Source organism: Festucalex cinctus, chromosome 2, assembly GCF_051991245.1.
Source record: "Festucalex cinctus isolate MCC-2025b chromosome 2, RoL_Fcin_1.0, whole genome shotgun sequence".
Classification (NCBI taxonomy): Eukaryota; Metazoa; Chordata; class Actinopteri; order Syngnathiformes; family Syngnathidae; genus Festucalex; species Festucalex cinctus.
Genome location: NC_135412.1, coordinates 18,121,675 through 18,147,385, shown reverse-complemented (window position 1 = coordinate 18,147,385; position 25,711 = coordinate 18,121,675). Strand labels below are relative to the sequence as shown.

Below are 25,711 nucleotides of genomic sequence, written 5' to 3'. Positions count from 1 at the left end.
ATATAACCTTGGTCCCGACTACCACTGACTCTAATTGGTTCAGTTTGCTGTCTATTTATTGTAAAGCGATTAATGGGCTTCTCCTTCTAAATTCTGGGCTGGTCTCTTTAGGAAAATAATAATTAAATAGCCTAGCATCAGCCCCAAAAGATGCATGCTCAAAGTGTGCCATGACACCCTGGATGGCCATCACTTCGAAGCAAACATACTTTCTAAAATCTTGCTCCATGTGCCCCATGCACTGACTGAAAAACCTTATAAATGTGACCAAATGGGTCAAGTTCTGATGCATTAAAATAGAGGTAAATTATTCTGTATTAGACGTCATTTTAAAACGTGACATCTCACGCTCAGGACTAAAAATGAGGCGGAGAAAAGAGTGATAGAAAGAGAGACGAGCACAGATTGTACCGTGGTGACCTTTTCAGTCTCCAGGCGGTCAGGTGCATGTAGGGGGCGGAGCTTGAGCGCCTGCCGCCTCATGTGTGCGGGCTGCCGGCTTCCGTGACAACAAATGGTCGCGGTAAGCGAGAGTGTCGTCCGGCTGTCCGATAGAGAGAACTTCTTCTTCTTCTTCTCCTCCTTCTTCACCGTCCACACCCTCCGAACATTCCGTCGCTCCGGCAGCAGGATGGAAGAAGAAGCCTGGTGACACCACCACGGAGAGACCCACGCCGAGAGCGAGCATGGCCGTGGACGGTAGGAGCGTTTTGTCTTGACGTAACCGGGTCAGCGGCGAGCCAACGTGAGACTTTTTCGTATTTCACAAGGATGGCAAGAGATGCTAGAAGTAAAGGGAAAGTGCATCGCGTTTTTTTTTAAATGAGCGAGAGGCTCATTTTTCTTGAAATACAACAAATAGAAACTTAAATGACATAATCACAAAGCGGGTTGCCCGATATGTTTTCAATATTTTGCCGGAACTTTTTTGTTTGTTTTTACATGATGTTTATTTTATTATAATTATTATTTCTAAGTGGGTCATGAATTTAAATGAAGTAACAATTCTTCACCTGCCTCACCTGAATGGGTGGAATCCAGGGATACAATAATGAGCTGGCTTTTATTTGTTCCCTATTCTTTTGTTTGGCTATAAATAGAGATCAAACAGTGAAAACAAATGTCCTCTTTTGTATGGATGAGCTCATAACAGCTCATATAGCTTTCGTTTCTATTTATTTTTTACAGCGTGAAGTTCAATGTGAAGTATGAACCTGAATTCATTTGAAATTGGGAAAAAGTAGTGTTTATATCTCTCTCTATATATTTTTTTTTCATGGAATATTTCAGAAAGCAAGTCACTGATGGTGAAGTGGTACAGTCGCCAGACTTGGGGGCAGGCGGCGTCGGTTCAGTTCCTGATTGTGTGAATGTTTGTCTGTCTTCATTGTGTGCCCTGTGATTGACTGATGTGAAGTCCGTCTCACTTCAGAAGTCAGAAGTGGGATAGATGCAATCTTTCCACATGCCTGAACAGGATAAACAGAAGGGCTGCACAATATATTTAAAAATTACGCTATCGCAATATACAAATAGCAAAGCCATGCAAAATTTTTTATTTTTTTTTATTTTATGCCTTTCGCTCAATTTGACCAGTAAGACGCAAATTTAAACGTGCATCGCCATCCATGGTTGCACAATATCCATCCATCCATCCATCCATCCATCCATTTTCTTAACCGCTTGCTCCTCAAAAGGGTCGCGGGGGTGCTGAAGCCTATCCCAGCTGGCTTCTAGCAGTAGGCGGGGTACATCCTGAACTGGTTGCCATTCAATCGCAGGGCACACAGAGACGAACAACCATACACCCCCACACACGCATACACACACAAGTACTCCTAGGGACAATTTGGAGTGCCGAGTCAACCTGCCATGCATGTCTTTGGAATGTGGGAGGAGACTGGAGTACCCGGAGAAGACCCACGCAGGCACGGGGAGAACATGCAAACTCGCACAATATATAAAAAAATAAATATATATAACTTTCTATATAAAATATAATTAATGTTAAACATTGTAATTGTGATAATGGTCCATGCAATATGCGTATCAAAGATGCGGAATTAGTTTCATATGGAATTGTATACCTTTGTTTAACTTTGACCAATGCAAAAATACACATTGCCACCAAATAGGTGAACAGCATCTACTAACTGGCAGAACTAACACTAAATAACTTTAAAATATATATTTATAACCATTTTAAGTTATTACAATTAATTAGCTAAGAATACAATAGGCCTACTTATTTTGCTGTACGAAAATAAGTAATTTTCATGACATAATAATGCAATTTCATTTGCTACATGTTAAATATTGCACTAATATCAGTATTGCATTATTCAACATTATATCACTGTATATTAAGACTGCACAAACCGGTGGTGAATTGAACAGGGAAGCAAATTGTCCAATAAACACTGAATATGAATTTTTAAATTCAAATCAATAATCCAGGCAAGTTTATCAAAGCTTTTGTTTACTCACTGTTGGACTCTCACGCCATCCTACCAAGGAAGATTAAATACCTGGGTTAGCTTAATGCCAGTTGGCGCCTGGCTGGTATAAAAGAAGCGGATGGATTTGAAATTGGAGGTCAATGTAGAGGTAAACCTGGAGGTTCAAGTCAGTTATTTTAAAATAAAACGAAAACCTTTCCATTAGTTGATATGACAGGTTGCCTTAGCGCATAAGTGTACACGCTGATAAGTTTTAAAAAAAAGTGAATAAGAGGCTTGGTGAAGCACTTTGGACAACATATGATGTAGATAAGCACCGTATTAACATTATGATCAAATTGGATTTTTCATGTTTTGGACTATGACGTGATTTTAGGCAAAGGTACAACCCATTTGCGTCGGACTTGCTGGCTAAATGGTAAACAAATAGCAAGTATGGATTTTAGGTAGCTTGTGTGTGTGGATGGTTGTTCGTCTCTGTGTGCCCTGCGATTGGCTGGCAACCAGTCCAGGGTGTCCCCCGCCTACTGCCCAGAGCCAGCTGAGATAGGCGCCAGCACCCCCCGCGACCCTTCTGAGGAATAAGCGGTCAAGAAAATGGATGGATGGATGGATTTTAGGTACGAGTCCGAGCTCAGCTATGTACTGTACATCCTTTACCTTCACTTTTCTCCCCCAAGGAGGATGTGTTTTGTTCACGTTAGGCAATTCTACACAAAAAGCTTTGAGGAGTAGTGGCTTGTGGGCCAAAGAGCAACCAATTACAATTTGGGTTGGAGTGAAACGCTATTGATCGCAACTTACCAATTTTTCACTCTTGACCAAGCTCAGACGCGCGGCCATTTCCGCATTGATTTTGGAGGTAACTCGTTTTAAGCCTTGCTGGAGGTACACTACGTGCTGCCCGTGTGCTCTTGTTTGTCATGTTGTCGTGCTTGTGCTCGGCTAGCTAGCTGCTGTTTGCTGCAGGCGAGCTAACAGAAGTGAGGCCCAATCAGAGCCTCCCTCAGCTCGGGGACATTAATATTTGTCAGCACGATTGTTTTTCAGTGTGTCTCTTATCAACTGAAGCTTCATTAGTATCACAGATAGCACACACATTTGAGTATGCTCACTCAGTCAAACACGGGGCTATATTTTAATTAATCCATAGTTTACTTATGCATCATTAATTGAGTGCTCTGGGCATTGATGGAACCCTCACAGTGTGTTCTTCTCTTTAAAGATTAATGGGGGTTTGTCCAGAAAGATTGATGAAACTTATTTACAAGTGGCCAACTTGCATCCGTCTTAGACTCATGTGCGGTCTCATTAGTTGACGCATTATGTACCTATATTAAAAACTTCCTATTGATACACAATGGACATTTTCAAGTTTTCTATTCCATTCTGTTGTGCGTTGATAACTAATTTCCATTTGTGAGGGGGATGCAGTTTCATTGTGTACAGCATTAGGAGGCATTGACAGTTTACATGAGCTTGACTTATAAATTAACTCATTGAATGCCAGCCATTTGCAGTGCTGCCATCCCCTCAGTGCCAGACATTTTACAAGATTTTAACCTATTTTTGACGGCCTACAGAATATTGTGATCCATGGGTATATAAACACCAAAACAAAAGCTGAAACCCTCATCTTTCATCAGAAAAAAAAACGTTTCTCTCTAGCATTTGTCATTCCTGAGTAATCGGCAGTAGAAGACAGACAAGTTTCACCGAAAATCATGTTTTGACAAAAATAACAGAGAAATCGAGTTTTGTGAAAAGATGCATTTCAAGTAAAAATTTAACTTTGAACTGACCGAACTGACCCGACCAGTACTTATCGTGCACTGCTATACAGTATAACACAGGAGGCAATAGATAGTATAGACATCATATGATGTGGGCTGATAGATGCACAGTGAAAAAGTCATTTTGAAGTTATGAAATTTAGCATGGTACCAAGTTCGTGTTTACCTACATGGCGATTGGCAATGCCGCTTGCCCGTCTTTGATCGGTGGCGTGAATACGTTTGCCCACGGTGATTCATCCGGTGAATGCGGAAGTCCGGAGAAGCCGGTGGCTTGAGGAGGGGACGCTTCAGGTAAAACGCCATATGACGATTGCTGTGTGCCTCCTTTCGATCAATGTGGCGTCATACCTCGATGCAGTTTGCCCAGGAAGCGTCATCCGGTGAACAGGAAAGTCAAACAGACGCGCGATCACCCTGTGGATTCCCACATCTTACCCAACTGCTAAGCTAAAGCCCAATTCACACCGGCTGCGGAACGGACGTGGTGCGTTTTCCATACGGCGGACTTACGGACGCTGCAAGGACTGCAATTAACACCGCGTGCGTTGCGTGTCCGGAGATCTGCTCCCGATATACGCTGGAGATTCACGCTGGAGACTTGAGTTCACCCAATAACAACCGTCTATATAGAGTCCTATTTGTAAAGAATAGCCACGCTGTCACATCGATATGCTTTTTGGACATTATTTCTGGGACTTTTACCATGGCTGTTCTACCATGGGTAAGTACGTTTTGTGTTTAAATAGTGTCATTTTGTCGTGTTTATTCTGAACTCATTTTTTTTTGTCTTAAATGTCCGACTAATGTCATGCTATGTAGCTAGCTAGCTTCCCTCCCCAAAAACGAGTTTGCAAACGGTTTTATTTTGAAATATACTGGATTTACCTTGATTCGAGATGCCCGGCTCGTGTAATTTCTTCAGCTTCATGGAAATCCGCATGCGGCGTCCGTAAGAAATAGAACGCTTGCGGAAACGTTCCGCATCGCCGCAGTCGTTCCGCACCGCACCGCAGCTGGTGTGAATTGACACGTAGACTTGAATGCGTTATATCCTTGCGGCGTCTGTACATCCACCGTACGGAAAACGCACCGCGTCCGTTCCGCAGACAGTGTGAATTGGGCTTTGTGCTTCTCCACATTCTTCCTTGTCCACTGTGGGCTTCTTCTACACCCACACATGCCGACCCTCCTCTGATCAAAGCTACTGTGGCCATCTGCTGGCAACTACACCTCATTACAATTATTTTCAGCGCAATACTTGCTGGGGACTCGCATGAGGTTCTCCTACATCCAGTGCATTAAAAAAAACAAAAAAACACGCAAAACCCGAGTTAATTCGTGGATGGGGGAGAGCCGCGTATATTAAATACCCGAGTTAACTCGTGGAGGGGAAGGAATGAGTTAATGAGAGGCATTACTGCCTGCTGCACATCAAATCCCTTTTTAGTAGCTTTATACTTTCGCTATACACCAGAGATGGTGTAATTCATCATGCCTTGTTTTTTGTTTTTAATTGCTCAGGATATCTGGCATGCATTGCCATCACAGTGTGCACAATACCTCCGGATGTAAGGTGGTCAATGCCTAATGTGTGGACTGTACTGGATCTTTTGTTTCAGTGGAGAGCTTCATCCTTCATTTCCAGCAGGATTAGGCTTGTGTGATTGTGTAGTTGTGTTGTTGTTGTGTAAGTGTCTTCGCTCACAATATGTGGGCCTGGCCAAGCTCAGCGTGCAGGCTTCCAAGATCTCGATCATTCTTTGCAATGCCTGTTGGCTTGCCTCCATACATATACAGTGAGACATATGCACACACACTTTGACGCACACACATATACATCAGCCTGACAGGCCAGCATGAGTCAAGCACGCAGCTGGATGGAAGCGCAAAAGTAAACCATCTATTTAATTCCAGTGTGGCTCCCCACTGCGTGACTAAAACACACACTGCCTAAAAGAAGTAGAGATTATCTTGTCACCATGACGACACCTGTTGATTAATACACTTGACTGCAGTTTGTGATGCTTCTCGTTTGGCGTTTTGAACTTTCTTAGTCATGTCCAGTATTGGCCATTGGTGACTTCAGTGCGATTAGGTTTAATGCATTTTTTTTAAAACTATATCAGATAGATAACATGGTTAACCTCCAGGAACTTGTATTTTTAGTGCTTATAAGCACCTAAAAACAATCATTAGCATTCCTGTTAGAAGGAATACATAATCTATATGTTTCCATAATAAGTGTTAATATAGCATAGAAGGGGGTGTTGATGACAAAATCACCACCACATATTAACAGAAGCCTAGAGCTGTTGATTGAGAAGCATTTCATACATCCAGTGTTTATGAAGTGTTTATTTCTGAGTGAAAACTTAAGACCCCACATTTTTAAGTGTTAAGAGACCAAAAAAGATGTAATTTCATTGATTTTATATAATTATATAATATATAGATTGATTGGTTATTCAAATTTTGTTATACCAAATATTGGAAACGGCATCGACCTAAAACAAAATCCATATTGATTGGGCCCTATTGCGGTAAAGAAATGACGTTGGTGATTACTACCCAGATTATTCACAGTTGTCTAACTTGTTTTTTTCTCTGGAAGAATTGCATCCAAGGTTATATTAAAAAAAATAAATAAATCCAATGTAAACAAACTGCCACTCACAAAGCCTTTTGCTCATTCAGCCTGCGTAATATCGCGCCTCCTCCTGTGACTACTTTGTCTATATGCCACAGCTCTTGGATCGGCATGTCGTGCGGTTGTATGCATTGCGACCCATGTGTGTTTGTGTGAACATGCAGATGAAGCAGAAGGGCAGCCAGCACCCCCACTGGGTGAGAGGATGGGGGTGTAGGCCTTGTTGTGCGGGGCTGTTAGTTTAACAGACAAACACACCCTTTGTTGCCTTCTCAGCGTGCGTTATGTCGCCTGCTGGGGCCTACGTCCATTTGGCCGATCTGGCGCTGACAGCAAATGACCTTTTGGCCTCTGTCGTCAATCGGAATATGGTGAAAATCTGCAAGGAGTCTCACTTGCAGGATCACGTGTGTGCTTTCTCAAGAGCGTGCGAGACATCGACCAAGCATCCGCCCACGTCCGCGTCCTTGCCGCACATTGTATGTCACTCTGTTTAATGTGCAGAGATTGAAAAGCCTCTTGAAGCCACACATGCACGCACACGACCAACTGATTGGCACAGCTGGCCTACCTGGCTTAACCCTGTATTTTAGCTAGAGTAGGATAACTGCGGACAAAAAAAAAACATGGACGACCTAGAAAAGGTTTGAATGATGTTAGCTTGTGTGTGGTTCGGGTTTTACAATATTTTGAGAAATGTTACATTTGTGGAATAAGAATTAAACAGAATAATTCATCAATTCTCAGGGCAGTATCGCCCTCTGCTGTCGACCAAAATTATCATAACAACTGCTCTCGCGCTTGCGTTGCAAAAGTCATGTGGCCAAACCCGGAAAACAGGTTAGCGGATCCCCCATGGTTGCTTTGATAACTAGCATGACGCCCTGATGTTTTGAAAAAAGGTGTGAATAACTTGACTTATTTTTTGGACAAATTGCTCATTATTTGTCAAAGTGCTGCTCATTGTGAAGTGAGTTGAGTTCAAGGCAGCTCAAGTCTGCGCTCATAAGTCAAAGCAAAACACACCACAAAATGATGGTTCATATTTCGATAGACTCTTCAAGGTGACTGTCAAGCTACACATAAAACAAACAGAATTGCATTTAGTGTTCTTAAACATAGCTAATTTTAGAATTTCAGTCTGCTAATTTAATGCTAATGCTAAATAACATCTATGTTGAAGTGTTATTTATACTCCTTTAAAACCCCTGGGCGTTATCTTATTTTGAAATGACTTGGTCAGAACCATCAAAAAGCCCAAAACGGGTCACAATAATGCCTAACGGTTAAACAACAGATTGAACACAAACAGTGCAGCAACACTTCGACAATTTTACAGTACTGTACTACGACTGAGTACAGTCTTTATCCTCTGTGAAGAACTAATATGAACCCTAACCCTAACCCTACTAATGAGATGAGAGGAGTTGAGACATCTCAATAAAAAGTATATATCCATCCGTCTTATACTACCCCCATTTGGCCAAGATGAACACACCAGATGGAACAGCATTGGCCATTCAATTGTGGCAATTCAGTGTGACAAAAACTGTTGAATTCTTTTAATTGTATTTAATCATGTCAATACTGTATATTTTTACAAAGTAAAATGTTATGAGTACTTTTTACTTCATTTAATTTCATTCATGTTATTTCCATTCATTTCAAATTCGGAAAGATGATTTGAGTTACCAGCGTTTTGAGTTGTGAGCATGGTCACGTAACAAATTCAAGTCACCACTGTATTTTTTTCTTTATTATTATTATCAATTACTGCCGTTTCGCCCTTAAAAAAAAAATCCTTTTTTTTTTTTTTAATGAAAGGAATGCATTTATCAAGAGTGTCCCTGACCGGTGGCACGATAGATGAATGAATGAATTAGTAGATAAACATCTACATGATTTGGCCTTTCAAGGAGTGATGAGGTGGAGGAGAGCAGCATACAATAAAAATCAGCCGCGGATTAGCGCCACTAGCGCGCATGCTGGATTTTGGATTCCGTCGGTCACGCTTCAACTGCCTCATCCAGTCTGACCTCGCCGCTAACCTTGGCATCCTCCTATATTTCCTCAAGTGACAAGGCCTCACCGCTCGAATCCAGCGGCGCATCTTCGGGTCCGACAATTCACACCCGTTCCCACCGGCCCCTTCTCTCTAAATTAGAGTGCTCGTAGGTCCGTATCCAATTTCTCCCCTTTAATTAGGGATACAGGAGAAAGGGGCTGAATTGGTGTTGAGTACGATGGTAAAAAGGATGCCATATTTTTGGAAGGGATTACTAATTGGGTAACATTTCATGTGAGGATAATGAACCGCACTGTTGATACGGACTTCACCTTCTCCAACTACAGTACAATTTGAATTATTTCCCCTCATCATTGAAATGCTATTAATTCAATCCAGCCTCCCCAAAATAAAAAATATATAACATACTTTATAACAAATATATAGTAATGAGACTAATGACCTAATGAAATAGTGAATCGTGTTGTATGACCAGCACCAAAGTGTGTTCTGGTTTTGCCGTCCCACTATTTCGCAGATTGGTTTTGTCCAGTTACAACTCAATTTTGTTCTTCATTTTAGGCCGTCTCCCACGTACATGCGCTACTCACGAGAAAAAACACAAGCAGGGATAAACAAAGATGGTGAAAGTTTGATGCAACAATACACTTTCTGAGCGAGGAGGAAAATTACTAATTTATTAGTGTACATAGTGACATGAATAACAATGTCTTTTAGTAGAAAATACGAATTACGCTGTCAGTGCGTTACAGTTTAGACGGCGCGTTGATCACATTACCACGTACGGAGTCCATATCTGTCTACATATGTAAACGGGTTATTCCGAATCTGTCAGAAAATGAAATATTGACTTAAACCCGAATATTGACGGCGGTCATCCCGCAAAGGAGGCTGATCTACTATATTGGTCAGAAACAAAATGGCTACCTAAAGTCTTGTTTCAGCGTTCTCTGAGCCACAGACTACTGTAGCTTAGTTTAAAGGCCTAGATCCGACGTCGGGAGTCTGATAGCATTGCGCCGTCTGATCAGTGTATAAATTACTGTCGTAAAGTCGGATCGAGTTGGAATACGTGTTGGGTGTTTTCAACAAATTAAAATGTTGAATTGGCGTCGGGGCATTTGATCACTGTGATTGGCTGTTAGCTACTGAATCAGCGCACGGAGCAAGAAGAGGAAGTGACGAACACGGATAAACAGAACTGATGGAAAGCCTGGATATTTTTTTTTCACTCATTTTGCGCATCGTCACCCTGCCATACCTCCGCATTTGAACGTAAAGGTCGTCTGTCTGGACAGAAGATCGGGAAGATGACTGTCTCTTTGGTTCGAGAGAGACCAATATTGTATGATATTAACGCTAAAGGATATGCCAACAAAGGTATGAAAGCCAAACTATGACAAGACATTGGGACGTGACTAGATATAACAGGTAGGATTTACTTTTATGTCCAATACTGTGCAAAAAACGGAGGGGTCCATTCACGTGCGAGGACATCGTGAGAGAAACGTAACAGGTATGCATTGTTAACCTTTTTATATACCGCCTCCGTAAAGTGGTTTCCGGTTGCCTTTAGGAATAACTACCGCCGCCGATGGTATGGAGGGGAATTACTTCTCGCGCATGCGCTGAAGATACATAATAGTCGGGGTCGGTGCGGTGTGTATTTACGTCATTTTTCAACGCGACGTGCCGACGTCTGGGTCGACTCCACAGGGGCTAGGCACCGGTCACATTTGACTGACGTCGGATTGGTGTATCTAGGCCTTAAGGCCTGACAAAGAAACGCCGCAATTTTTTTTTGTCAATTTACTTTTTTAATGACTTGAATCCCTTCCTCCTCACTATGACCATCTGTCCATGAAAGCACCAATCGCAATATGTGCTCAGCCTCATCCATGACCGAATGACTTTGAGCCGAGAAGTTTCAAGGAGAGCAGTCGGCATCCGCCATTCCCCCCCCATTTGCAATCTTCCCATTACAGCCTGCTAAACAAACAGTCTAATTAAGTGTGGCCTTGTGTGATAGGGGGGGCCCGGAGCTTCCCACTCTTTGTTAATAGGTTGGCCTTCTCCTCCTACTGAGTGCTGAGGGTCAGTGCAGTCTGTGCTGCAGATTGCCCATTAAACCAAATGGCTATTGGCTTCAACTTCACTTCTCATGACTCAGGGAGCACAAGTCACATTCATGCACTTGAAAAGCAATTGCAATCGCCTCTCACAAGCTGAACACAATATTTGCTGCTTGTGATGGATCTTTCTCTGTGTTCCTCTTCTAACTGCCTACTGCTAACTAACCTTTTTCAAGTTGTCCAGCCTCGGTTCTGCTCGTCGTCAGTCGCCTTCCTCGCCGTATGCTATCCAACAGTCTGGCAGTGATGAATGGCAAAAATGCCAGTTTGACTGTCCCAGTGGCGCTCAAATGGGGCCTCTCAATTATGTCAATAGGCTACAAAGTGTCTGTGTGTCAGCTTTGCAGTTGACGTTGGGAAGAGTGTGTTGTTTAAATGCAGATCAAATGTGACTTTCTTTAACTTCCAGAACTAAACCTCCCGAACTAACTGCGCTCTCTCTCTCTCTCTCTCTCTCTCTCTCTCTCTCTCTCTCTCTCTCTCTCTCTCTCTCTCTCTCTCTCTCTCTCTCTCTCTCTCTCTCTCTCTCTCTCTCTCTCTCTCTCACACACACATCTTGTCACTGCATTTCTTTTGACATCTCAATTTTAAAAACATGGTCGCATGAAATGCCAAGAGCGTTTGTGGGTTTCTCTTTTTCTGCTCCATTTTATCCATTTTCAGGATGTAAACAATTTTTGACAGTGATAATATGCCTTTACCCTAAAGATGTCACACATTTTTCAAACAATGAGCGAAGCAATGAACCTTACTTTTTATCAACATCTACAACTGTACTCTTCCCATGTAGAATATATGGTGATTGTCAACTATCACCCAGTAACAATAAGAAATTCACACCTTTTTTAAGGCATTAGTCTTGGACCAGGCAGCTTTGTGGTTTTGTTATTATTATTGTTAGCTATTGTGGTTGTTATTATTGTTGTTGTTGTTTACATTTTTCTTTGTCAACTTACATTGTTTGCCACCAGTAAATAACAGGCAGTAAGTATATGACGGTTCTACGATGTGTCAGTCATGTCAGTGACTGGTAATCTCATTTGAAGTAGACAGTTTCTACTTGACCCTGAGCAGGATAAACAATTCAACATGACCATTAAGATGCCTTCACTTTTTTTTCTTAATTAGATGTTTCACTAGATGTTATGCTAAAAAAAAAAAAAAAAAAAAAAAAAAAAAGCAACTGCAAGCAGACAATGTACATTCAAATGTACAGCAAAATATGTGAGCTTGATGACAGGGTGGACAATGACAGCATGGACATTTTTGGCTGATTTGATGAGCACTGGTGTCTTGCACTTAATTAACAACATGATTCAGTTAGCATGCCGACTGTACTGTTGAACAAATATTTTGAAATTATGCCATTTCTGGCATATTTCATATTTACAGAGTGGACATGTTAGGCTTGATAATATCCAAGTACACACATAATATAATGAAACATACGAAACATACGTGTCAATATTTATTCTGTGACCATCCGATGTTTCAGCCTCCATTGGAGAAAGTCGAAATGCTGGGTTTCCCATCATGACAGGATGGACAGAAATTTCATGGATACATGCAAAATGTTTGATATGGTCATAAAAAATAATAAACATGATCATAATGACTAATTTAGGGTGGCACAGTGGTGGACTGGTTAGCACGTCCGCCTCCCAGTTCTGAGGACTCGGGTTCGAGTCCAGGCTCCAGCCTTCCTGGGTGGAGTTTGCATGTTCTCCCCATGCCTGCCTGGGTCTTCTCCGACCCCACCTACTGCCCAAAGCCATCTGAGATAGGCTCCAGCACCCCTTGTGAGGAATAAGCGGTCAAGAAAATGGATGGATGGATAATGACTACTTTTATCCATACATCCATCCATCCATCCATTTTCCTAGCCGCTTTTCCTCATAAGGGTCGCGGGGGTGCTGGAGCCTATCCCGGCTGGCTCCAGGCACTAAGCGGGGTACACCCTGAACTGGTTGCCAGCCAACGCAGGGCACACACAGACGAACAACCACTCACACTCACACATGGGGACAATTCAGAGCGCCCAATTAACCTGCCATGCATGTCTTTGGAATGTGGGAGGAGACCAGAGTACCCGGAGAAGACCCACGTAGGTACGGGGAGAACATGCAAACTCCACCCAGGAAGGCCGAAGTCTGGACTCAATCTCACGTATCTCTGCACTGGCGCCGCCCACTCATTTTCTCAACTTTATCAATTTTATAAAGTTGTTATGGCCAAAAAATCCATGTGAAACAGATTTGATTTAGTATCATGTAAACACTTAATACACACACTATAGTAATTGGGGTTTGTGTACGATAACACGCTTTTGCTTGTCTGCACCCTTTTGACCTGATTTTGCAGAAATCCATTGAGATATGTGGTTGCTGCCCCTTCTCCTCAGATTAGTCGGGATTTGTTCCATAAGTGGGAGATAGAGGCGTGTGTGTCTAAACGCTGCTCTGGGACAAGAAGGAACAAAAATCTTATGCAATCAGTAAAGTCACCAGAGGGCCTTTGCGAGACTTTTGATATTTGCGTTTAAAAATAAGTTACAGATATCAGTTTCTCTCTTTTTCATCAGTCTGTCTTTGAGTGAAATGTATTTCGTTATGTAGACTATGTGTTAGATTTAGCAAGAAATGACAGCTGTTAAAGCGACCGCATGAGCAAAATGTTGTTGTGGGAGGTAAGCGAGGTCACAGAGCTGTCAGTCAGAGTTTCAGGGGGCGGAATATATATGCTGTCAACTCAGCGTTGCGGTCTGGCTCCTACATTTCAGGTCACTGGTGCACTACAGGATAATGCATACGCAACCATGCATACACTTACGCACGTGTAAAGTATAACTCAATTTTGTTAATACATTCATACTTCAGGGCTGCCTGTGGCAAAAAAATAATAATTTTCAGTTTGGAAAAAGTGATACAAAATACTTATAGTCTATAGATTCATTGGAGGAGCTTCTCATAATGCATACACATCGATGGGTTTAATCTTAAACTTGTAAAACAGTTTCATGGCTCTATAAAAGAAATAATAAAGTGGAGTGGCGTAGAGATGTAATTAATCTGGCTGGAAATTACATATTTAAAAGTACAGCATCAAACCAGTCATTAAAATCTTAAATGGAAAAAGTTCCGTGTGAAATCGAATACAAATAGGTCACATGTTTGAACATCTGAGCTGAGTCATATAAAGCTGCGATGAAGATGAGAGCAGACAATTTCCTGGAATTGGAAGTACAAATGGGACTCACCTGGCTTTACCTTGTCGAATAACAACTGTATGTACAATAATAAAGTGATAAAAACGCACCTTTAAAACAATAATTAAAAAGCAAATTTTTAATTAGCATCCAACCAACTGGTTTTGTGGTTCATGGTAGGGATCAAACCGATTAGTCGACAAATCGATTTTACTACAGGAGGGAATGTACTTCCTGCGGCTGCTGAGGAAGCATGGCCTCCCACAGGAGCTGTCGAGATGGTTCTGTCATTGACTCAGTCCTTTGTTCCTCCATCACAGTCTGGTTTGGTGCTGCCACAAAAAAAGGACAAAATCATGTCCATGGGGAGGGGGTGAGTTGGGGCGGGGAGCCATCAGGGGGGATGGACTGCAGTGCCTGGCAGCGCTGTGGTCCCCCCCATCTGTGTCCCTGCCCCACCACTTTGTCCCTCCATTTCCTTTTTTAATGCACCACACATATACATATTCATTTTTTGGGGGGGATGCGGGTGTATCGGAGTAGGGGAAATTTTTTCCCTCTGCTCCGACTCAACTGCTCCCAATTTTAATGCACCACACGCACACACTTGTATATACACTGGGTGGGGCCACATTCACGGTGTAAGGGTAGAGCTCGCCAGTCGGCGGGCTGGCGGACTCAGTAACAGGGTTAGGTGTCACTAGTACGCTGGCGTGACGACCGGGGCCTCTTCCCACCGGGCTCGGTGTTCTGGTGTTCCGCCTCTCCCCCGGTGCTTCCTCCTCTGCTAACCCCCCTCCCGCCGCTGTGCTCCTTTCGCACGGCTGGAGCTGGGGTGGGCACGTCTTCCCTCTCTGCGCTGCTGCCCGGTGCCGGTTTCCGGGGGTGTGTGTGTGTGTGTGTGTGGGGGGGGGGGGGGCTCGCGGGCGGCGGGGTTCGCGGGGCGGTTGGCGGTCGTCGGGGGGGGGGGCGGCTTGTTTGGGGGGGGGGGGGGGGTCGTGGCGGGTGGCGGGTTTGGGGGGGGTGCGGGGGGGTCGTGGGGGGATGGGGGCTGGGGACCGGTGGGGCGCTGTGGGGGCCCGCCGGGCCTCGTTCTGCGGCCTTGGGCTCGGGGGTGTGGGCCGGGGCTGGGGCGGGGGTGTTCCGGGCGTCTGGGTCAGCTCGCCGACCGGTGTCCGCTCGGGTGGCTTGGGGGTGGCCTTGGTGCTGCCGCGGCCTGGGGATTCCGGGGGGGGGGGGCGGTGCTCGCTTTGCTGGACCGCGGTTGACGGCTTCTTTCTTTGGTGGTGGTCCTTATGCATGCCAGATCCATCGCACCAGCATCTACTGAAACTCAAACAGAATTTGCCTCTCCCTCCCACAGCCCCTTGAATCAGTGGGTGCTGGTGTCTGTGGATCTCACTTTGCTTTATCTATCCTTCCCTCCTTCCTCTCTTTAGTTTTTCCTCTGGTCACTTGAGATCTCAATTTATTGGAAGTTTGAGGTTTCTGGGGTTGGCATAAGACTCTGGTTTTGTAACCACGCAGGAGGGGTTTGGTTGGTGCTGGATTTCACTTTGACGGATTGGATGTACTGGCTTCTATGGATCTCACTCTGCCTCATCGATCCTTCCCTCCTTCCTCTCTTTAGTTTTTCCTCTGGTCTCTTGAGATCTCGCTAATTTGTTGGAATTTAGAGGCTTCCGGGGTTGGCGTAAGACTTTGATTTTGTAACCATGGGGAAGGCAGGAAGTGTTTGGTCGGTGCTGGATTTCACTTTGATTTATCTTTCTTTTCTCTTTATTTTTTCTGACCTTTTCTCTGGTCTCCTGACCATTTGAACCTCACGACTCTGGCAAGATTCTGAAGTACCTGGTTAAGGCGAAGGGTAATGGGATATTTACAAGGTTTTAGGTGAATTAATGAGTATAAATTTATACGTATTTGCACGCACGCGCACGCAAACGATCACACACACACAAAAAAGAAAGAAAAAAAAAAAGAGCAATGATGATAAGACGTTGAGTCGGTAAGACTACCGAATGAACAATTCTGAGCTGAGAAAAAAAAAAAAAAAAGGACAAAATCCGACTGCAACGGACAGTTAACACTGCTGAGAAAAAAAAAAAAAAAATCATTGGTACTCCCTTGACTACTCTTGGGGACTAGCACACTGCAAGAACCAAGGCAAAATTTTCTCTGACCCTCCACATCCTGGTCACCACTTCTTTCAGCTCCTTCCCTCATGTAGACGCTATCGCACTATGCACACAAAACCCAGCAGACATTCCAATAACTTCTTCCCTCTTGCTATTAATTCCCAACACAGTTGACTCACAATTTCATGCCTAAAAAAAACAACAACAACCTTGAGTCATTTAACTTCTAGTTGGTGCTGGCCTCACTGCAGTCTGGTAACCGGCCAAAAGAAAAATGGCACTTCACTTCTATTTGATAGCAGGAATGGAGTAGAAGGACAAAAAAATCAATTTTGAGAGGATCCCAAACCATTTATTTGTCATTTTTGACTAATGTCCCTTGTTTGAATGGTGGTGTTGTTCTTAGTATGCTGGACGGCTGTTGCACATTAGATTGGGTTGGGATTACCCAATGGCGATGAGCTTATTACCCCACAAGATGAATGAAGTACTGCATATCTATCGATCTTCAGCATTGTAAGACGGTGGTGCCACAATGGCGGGTTTACAATTCCAAATTGCACTGCCTGGTGCAAATGAGGTTACACATTACATCATCGGTGTGAAAACACTCGCTTGACTGCAATGCAAATAGAAAATCACTTGGGAAAATCTATAAATCATTCACTTTCACTTGTATTTTTTTAATATTCAATTATAATGACATTTTTAATATTCAATTTTTATGAAGTGGATATTTGCCAGGTGATTTCATTGAAATGCACTGCGACCATATTCACAGAGAGACTTAATTAGACAATACCTGATCTGAAGATGATGTTTCATTCTTACGTGTGTCGAGTACAGATGTTCCCTCTGGATCGTTTGGCCTTGAAAAAAGAAGCTCCTTTCAGCACTTTGCATCTATTGATGTGTGTATTCGTCTGCAAGTGTGCAGAAACACTACAAACGAGCTTGAATTGCTTTATCTATTTCTTCTTAAACTGTCCATTTTTCCCCCTCCAAGCAGCTGTCTCTTTTATAACCTGACAGTGCGGCCTCAGGATGCTTGCGAGTGGGCGAGGAGGTGCCTGTCAATCTGATTGAATTGGCTGGATGAAGAGGCAAAGCAGGTGTACAGCTGACAACATGGCAATTAAGTCAAGAGAGACAAAACCACTTGGTGGAGAAATAAATCTCCCGCTACCTTTTATTATTCACATTAAACTCATCACACATTTACAGTCTGTCATGTTGTGGTGCTATTCTCCCCAACTGAAAGGGTATTTTGGTCACTTCAGAATTATTCATGGGAAAGGTCAACAATGAGAAAAACAAGGATCACGGGGAAGTATATTGGACTTCAATATGAAATTAAAACATTAAACAAAACATTGGCTCATGGAAGAAAATACAGTTCAATTTTTTTTTTGGAAGAAAAAAAGTCTGACCCAATAATTTGGTTTATCACCGAGCCTTAAATATACCGATAGACAGATAATTTTTCCTCCACTCACCTGTCTCAGCAGTATTGCCTCACATTTGCTGCGTGGCCCAGTGCACCAACTTGTGCATCTCTTCCGCTTTCTTCTTTCAGTCTGTCTGTTGCCTCTCCTCTGGGAAAGATTAGAGCCACTTGCATCAAATCACTCAGGAGCACAACAAACTCAGACAACTTCAAAGCTTCAAGTTATATTTGACGCCCTTATTGGAGAACAAGAAGCCCCACCACTATGGCTGCTGTTTGCTATCATTTATCGTTTGGCTTATGTGAAGCGAATGATGAACTCTGTTTGCTCGTTTCACTGGGCCAGTCTATCCATCACACCAATTGGCATATTTTAGCGAAAGGTACGGTCTGTGCAGGGGCATGTTAGACAGAGCATTGGTATTTTCACAGATGGTAGCTAACTGGTGCAGGAAAAGATTGTTTTGTTTGAATACTGCGGCAGGTCGATGCACAAAAAGTACGTTTATACGGAAGTACTAGCTGACCTCCACAGGCACATTATATATAGTTGGCTGGGGGATCACAGATGTGTGAAGTGAGCACTGTGAGTCCGACGGCCCTCCGTTATTTATGTTGTTTAGCATTTGATGATGATGAATTCAATGAATTCATTTCTGCACCGTTTCAGATGGTTCATTGCACGTCTTTGTCATATTTATGAACAAAATACAATATCTACCACACCTATATGTGGATCTCAAAATCTGTCTTCCTATGATCTAATTCACCAAAATTGCGTTAGACTACCTGCATTACAAATTAACAACTAAAACAAAAGGTCAAAACGTTACTAAAATATGCACCAATCTTATAAATGATTGCAGATTTTGAATTCTTGTTGATTTCCCTTTCCAACAATTTCTGTTCTGTGAATTTTGCTGGAAATGTCAAAATCCAGTGGGCTGTTGCTCCCAAACCCCTGCTCAGATAGACATAAAATTTGAGATTTGGTGTTAGGCCATCACTATCAACAAGTACACCAAGTTTCATTCAAATCTAAATCTTCTTGGATAAAATGTTCATTTTTTTCTGGGTGATTTGGCATGGAACGACCCAGAGCACAGAGTTTCATTGGGTGCTTTTCCAGCTTTAAAACCATTAAAGTAGATGTTAAATGAAAACTGAAAAAATAATTCCACCAAAAAATAATGCAACACTATTTTTAGGCGTAATTGCCATCAACCAACTCTTTATTTGCATCTTTGTTTGCAAACCCCTCGATGATCGATAGCCATTGTGTTTGTGCTAGCGTGTGTCTGTGTGCGCTACCACAGTTAGCGTTATTGACTGGGTGTTATTTTAGCCACGCTACATCACTCAGACATTTCTTCTCATTTGTCACTGAGGTCTGTGACACGCATGCATCAATAGCGTGGCGTGCTTGCGTGATAGGCATTGGCGAAGGACACTCAATATGGTATTGATCGGTGCACCCCCACTGCACGCCATTCACTCAGCAGGCCGCAGCATCAGCGCTCCCAATTGATTTATAGGACACATGTGACAAATCTGTCAAAGAGAAGTCCATGAAAGATTGATGCTGGAAAACAGTCACTTCTTTCTGGCAAGTTGAAGCTCCGTACATGATGATCACCTGCTTTGGACTTATAACATGAATTCACATGATCGCGTCAATTTTAGGTATCTCGATGGTCACCAGACTGAGTTTGTTGGATACCTGGCAGGCTCTAGCTGAAGGTATTTGTGCTCTAACTTGTTGTGCTTTGGTAAAAGTCTTAATTACTTCATTGATCAGCACATGTGGTGAATAATTGGGTTGTGTATTCCGTTCTTAAAATGTTTTTTGCAAAACAGCTGTTTGGCATCAATGACTGTAATCGGTCACAATAACCCATGAAAATGATTATCATTGTTGTCAATAGTGCATGTCAGAACTATTCAACCAACCACACAGAGTGGAAGTTAGCATGACCTTTACAAAATCATTGTGAACAGTTCTGCTCCACCTGATACAACCTTCTAATGTAATTTTCCTCATTACATGCACAATCCGAGGCTAATTTGGATGGAATTGACAAATGAGAAGATTTGAAATGGCTTGTGGGTCACGCAGTGTTCGCATATAAAAACGGTTCATTTGTTTAGCTCCGAAAGCAGGTTGATCAAATCTCAAAATAGAATCGGGCACATTGAAAGCGAGAGGTTATGCTTTATGCAAATTAACTTATGGCGGAATTGACCTTCTGTGCCTGCGCAAGAACACGGTGGCTTTAAATAATTGAATTACATGATATGAGTGGAATAGTTTATAGCATCAATATCCTACTGTTCCTCCGATCTGAATCAGGCTTAGAAAAAAAAATCTGATTTAAATTGGTTGTCAGCCTATTTCACCGCATACTAAAATGAACAGATTGCAAGCGAGACATCATCAAAACGTAATGATTAGTGACATAATGCAAGCATGCACACAAGCATGATCATGATCAGCAAAAATATAAACGCAACACTTTTGTTTTTGCTCCAATTTTTTACGAGATAAACTCAAAGATCTAAAACTTCTTCCACATACACAATATCAACATTTCTCTCAAATATTGTTCACAAACCAGTCTAAGGTCCCGTTCACACGAAAGCCCGTTTCGGTGTATCGGCACAAATTTCTTACCGTGTAGGCAGTCCGTCCACACAGTGGCTCGGTTTCGGAGCTTGAAACCGATCACTTTTGAAACCGGGCTCCAGAGTGGAAAGATTTCAAAATGCGCCACGTACATTCCAATGTGGACACCATAGCAGAATAGCTACTTCTCCCGTGACTGCTCACGAACCGCCAGTCTGTCAACAACAATGGCGGATAGCCGTGCATTCCTCGTTTTGCGCCACCTCCTTAGCTTGTTTATGCTTTTACAGCAAAATGTTTTGCGTGATGTTGTACTTGAATCACCCGGCGTTGTCACTTCTCCTGTGTTGTATTTGTCTCACTGATCTGTATATATTACTGGATAGCCGATGTACGCCCGTGCAAGCCGTTGAAGCAACAGGACAGCCATCTTAGTCCTCCCATCTCGTGAGCAGACTGATGTAGCAGACTACTTTGAACACCTCTTTTCTTTAATCGCTCAGTTGCTATACCCCTGTTGTTTCTACTAAGTACTGTCTCAAATGTTCTCTAATTTTGATACTGTAAATGTATAGGATCGTATGCCGAGAAACGTTTCTTGGGAGGAGTAATATGGCGGCCTCGCAGCTTCAAAACCGGCTATTCAGTTTAGTGGTTCATCTTCTTCGCTGATTATTCTTCTACGTTTTCCGTTAACTCCCTATGGCAGCGCTACAGCTCCACTCCAGACTTGGCATACATCCGTTAAACGCCACGTTGACTTCTCTACTCGCCTGTCTTGAGACGGTTTTGTCTGTACAAGATTTGTTTGAGGATCGAAGCCGGCTTTGCTACCGTGTAAACAGGGCCTTAAATCTGTGATGGTGAACACTTCTCCTTTGCTGAGATAATCCATCCCACGTCACAGGTGTGCCATATCAAGATGCTGATTAGACACCATGATTAGTGCACAGGTGTGCCTTAGACTGCGCACAATAAAAGCCCCCCCGTGCACTAATCAACATCTTGATACAGCACACCTTTGACGTGGGATGGATTATCTCGGCAAAGAAGAAGTGCTCATTATCACAGATTTAGACTGGTTTGTGAAAAATATATGGGAGAAATTGTGACATTGTGTAATGTGTATGTGGAAAAAGTTTTACATCTTTTACCTCATAAAAAATGGGAGTAAAAACAGAAGTGTTGCTTTTTATATTTTTGTTGAGTATAACTGGGGTCCATTCCTCGCATTCAACGGTCAGACACAAACCTGGCTTTAAAACTGACTCAGTTTATTTACAAACTTTAATAACTCACTGAGTCCGCCTGATATTGTCTGTTATATACCTGTTCTCTTCCTTTCCCACTAATGTCGCCGTGTAACAGCACATCGTTCTACCTGCTCAATCGGTCCCCTCATAGGGGCCCTTAGCTGTTCAACACTATGTCTGATGTAAAATACACAAACTGAGCACTAAGCTATTGCCTTCATACAGTCGTTAGAGAAACGTGACTTGTCAGTGAAAGTGATGGACTGATATCTCCATGGCCGCTGACCCGGTTAGTGACGATTCCGATGATGTAAGAAAATCCACACCTCTATTAATTAGCTCTGTGAGTGGCAGTTTCCCTTTTCATCCCCAGATCAACTGGGCATCCTGTGGTGTTCTGAGACGGAATTCTCTCAGGGTGTAGATGTCCAAAAGAATCACAAGAGAAATGCCAAATGCACCTGAGTTCTCAACCTCATTGTGAGACATAACTGCCTGCAGTGTGAATGTAGAATCCATCTTTGGTCCGCACACTTTCTTGTGGGCTCTGGGCAACAAACTCCATCAGGCCCCTTGGTCCAAACCAACGCAGGAGAGAATTATACAAATGTGGAGTCTCCGCGCTGTCTTTGTGACTCATATTCACATATGCATGAGCCTGCCAGCTTTGACTAACACACTCATTCATACACAGATTTAGTTGGCATTTCCTCGCCTGTGTCCTGATGAGAGTTGGAGTGTTGTTATCTTCTATCAGCCTGCATTGTGGATGCCCATACATGCCTGGCCGAGTGACAGTGATAGCTTGTGAAAAGTAAACCTCAGCAACATTGTCTCGTGTCAGAGTGGATAATGGACTGCGATGCATCATGGGTAGAAGCCTGGGTTCTGGGTTTTATATTTATCCCGAAGCACGTTCTCAAAATTGAGTAATTTCATGGCTCATTCCTGGGCCAGGTATTGAAGAGTGGAGGCATCACAGATAACCCCTTGCTTCACCTCCAACATATTAAGAGCACAAACAAATGCTAATCATTTGCAGATGTACAACCGACTTGTTGGGAGTGGACGGAATTTCTTTGCCGGTACCATACTTTCAAATCAGCTTGAACGGGTTCTGCAGGCATGAAATCACCTCAAGATGAAGGTTCACCCGCTTTTAGGTCACAGTGGAATGAGGATGGCAGTGATTTCGACTAAAACTCGGCCAGCGAATAGAAATGTAATGTTTGAGTTGAATAAGAGGTGCTTGGTGTTATGTACTGGTGTTGGATCCCAAAAATGCAGACACAAATAAGACCTTCACTATTTATTCACATCGAGAGGCGTGGAACAAACGAGAAACAACAAGAGTTGCACAGAGGAACAGAGGTTATAAGCCGACAAAAACACACCCTTCTCAGACAGGCTTATATATACAGAAAATCTGATTGGTTGTGGCTAGACATGTGGGTAACAGGACTGACATGGAATTGTCTGATTGGCTGTTGAGCAGATAAAGAGATTCAAGATTATTGACATCACATAGCTTCTGACATCACATAGTGTCTTACCAGCTGAAGCTAGATGCTGGAAAATGCAGACACAAATAAGATTTTAACTATTTATTCACATCGCGAGGCGTGGAACAAACTTGACTAGACGAGAAACAACGAGAGTTGCACAGAGGATTGGAACAGAGGTAATATTTCGACAAAAACACACCCTTCTCAGACAGGCTTATATATATACAGCGAATCGATCTGATTGGTTGTGGCTAGACATGTGGGTAACAGGACTGACATGGAATTGTCTGATCGGCTGTTAACCAGATAAAGAGATTAAAGATTCCTGACATCACATAGCTTCTGACATCACATAGCTTCTTACCAGTTGAAACTAGATGCTGGTTACATCAGTACAAAACAGACCCTTGACCTCAGTTCAAAACAGACACTTGACCACACAGTCATGACCCAAACATAACCCTTGCGTGACCCTAGTCATGACAGTAAACATAACCCTTACGTGACCCTAGTCATGACAGTACCGTTCCCTCAAAGGACGCCTCCTGGCGGACCCCTAGGTTTAAACATAACCCTTACATGACCCTAGTTATGACAGTAAGCATAACCCTTGCATGACCCTATTCATGACACTTGGTAGTGATTTAGCTGATGCTAATGCAGCTAAAATACACCATTGCGCTCTTCCACCGATGCCTGAAATAAAGTACATTATCCAACTCTATCCTTTAAGCTGATACCAAGGTTATGCAAAAATCCAACAAAAACTCCATCGACCAAGGTAAACGCACTGTACTGGAGTCAAATGAGTAATGTTAATAGAGTGTGGGATTTGGCTCGGAATGACCTTCCACAATGCTGTGCCAAATTGCTTAATTACCTTTTGTGAAGAAATACCTTTGAGATTTAGCTGCCGCTCTGCTCAGTAGATATGCTCCGCTGCCATGAAGAGTTGAGGTTACACTTCACTGGGCCGAGTTGCTTTGACCCCTCTACCGTCTGCGCACACGCACTAACACCTGTCTTTTACTTTGCTCTGTAATTTTAGAGCCATCAATTTCAACTTTACTGCACTATTTCTTCCTATTCCGTTTTTTTTTTTTTTTTTTTTTGTAAAGCTTTGAAAAAAATGCATCCACATCCATAATGCTTAATCAGTTAATTTATCGTGGATTCAGCTAGTACCCTTTTGGCTTGTCCCATAGGAAGAAGCACGACCACAAAGAAGAAACGGGTGATAATACGGTGTGAATGTTTGTCCGCAAATGTTCTTGTGCTTGGACAAGTCTTGTAAAGGTTTTCCCATATGCCTGTACAGTTCCCAATTCTTCTTTTTTATTCTTTGACACAGAACAGGCTTCTTTGTGATTCTTCCTGCCTCCTTTTGCCCATCATCCATTTTTCATTCTACGACGTCTGCCTTCTGCAAGTGGTTAAGGGCTTGTTGTCAAAGGCAGAGTGACATCATTCAACACCAGTTAGTGACAAATAGGACAAAGTATATTTGGCAGTTGTCCAAGCTCATCAAGAACTGAGCGTTGAGACAGAAAGGTGACAGATGACTCATGATGCTGACCAGTGAAGACGCTAATCACCTCTGAGACATGACTGGCTTCTACTTACTTCCATTATAGTCCGAGCCAAGCAGCGGGAACAGGTGCAGGATTTGGCCCTGTTCTACCGTGCCCGCTGTCTTTTGTTGAAGTTGTTGAAGCTCCATATTCCCCAACAATTTTCTTCAAAACTTTAGTGATTGTTGTCCTTACTCACAGAAATATTTTAAGTCTAACTTAAGATTGACACATTTTTTTTTTACGTAACAAATCCCCATTTCGGCGGCACGGTGGATGACTGGTTAGCACGTCCACCTCCCAGTTCTTAGGACGCAAGATCGAGTCCAGGCTTCAGCTTTCCTGGGTGGAGTTTGCATGTTCTCCCCGTGCCTGCGTGGGTCTTCTCCGGGTACTCCGGTCTCCTCCCGCATTCCAAAGATGCATGGCAGGTTAATTGGGTGCTCTGAATTGCCCCTAGGTGTGTTTGTAAGTGTGGGTAGATGTTCGTCCCTGTGTGCCCTGCGGTTGGCTGGCAACCAGTTCAGGGTGTACCCCGCCTATTGCCCGAAGCCAGCTGGGATGGGCTCCAGCACCCCCGCAACCCTTGTGAGGATAAGCGGGTAAGAAAATGGATGGATGGAAATCCCCATTTCGACGCCTTCTTAAAATAATCGCCGAAGTCATTTTTTTCAGATTTTTCAGGGAACACAAAAAAATTAACCATTTGCATCATGAGGAGATGATTTAGGCAAAAAAAAAAAATGGCAGGCAATTATCTTAAGAGGGTGATGATTTTATTTTATTTTTTTAGATAATTTTAACACAAACCGACCAAATAAAACTTATCCATCCATCCATTTTCTTGAACGCTTATTCCTCACAAGGGGGGGTGCTGGCGCCTATCTCAGCTGGCTCTGGGCAGTAGGC

General features: G+C 43.0%; 1 protein-coding gene across 2 annotated transcripts in view; it reads left to right on the top strand.

Annotated features, from left to right (window-relative positions):
• Positions 1 to 426: 426 nt before the first annotated feature.
• samd10b (sterile alpha motif domain containing 10b) overlaps positions 427 to 25,711 on the top strand; it is a 49,926-nt gene continuing 24,641 nt past the window's right edge. The window contains exon 1 of one of the 2 annotated variants that reach the window (XM_077513471.1): positions 427 to 699. In XM_077513471.1, the coding sequence (XP_077369597.1) occupies positions 687 to 699 (13 nt within the window). In that variant the 5' untranslated portion in view covers positions 427 to 686. Of the gene's footprint in view, positions 700 to 19,458; positions 19,591 to 25,711 lie in introns of those variants that run through there. The other variant, XM_077513470.1, reaches the window with a different exon arrangement.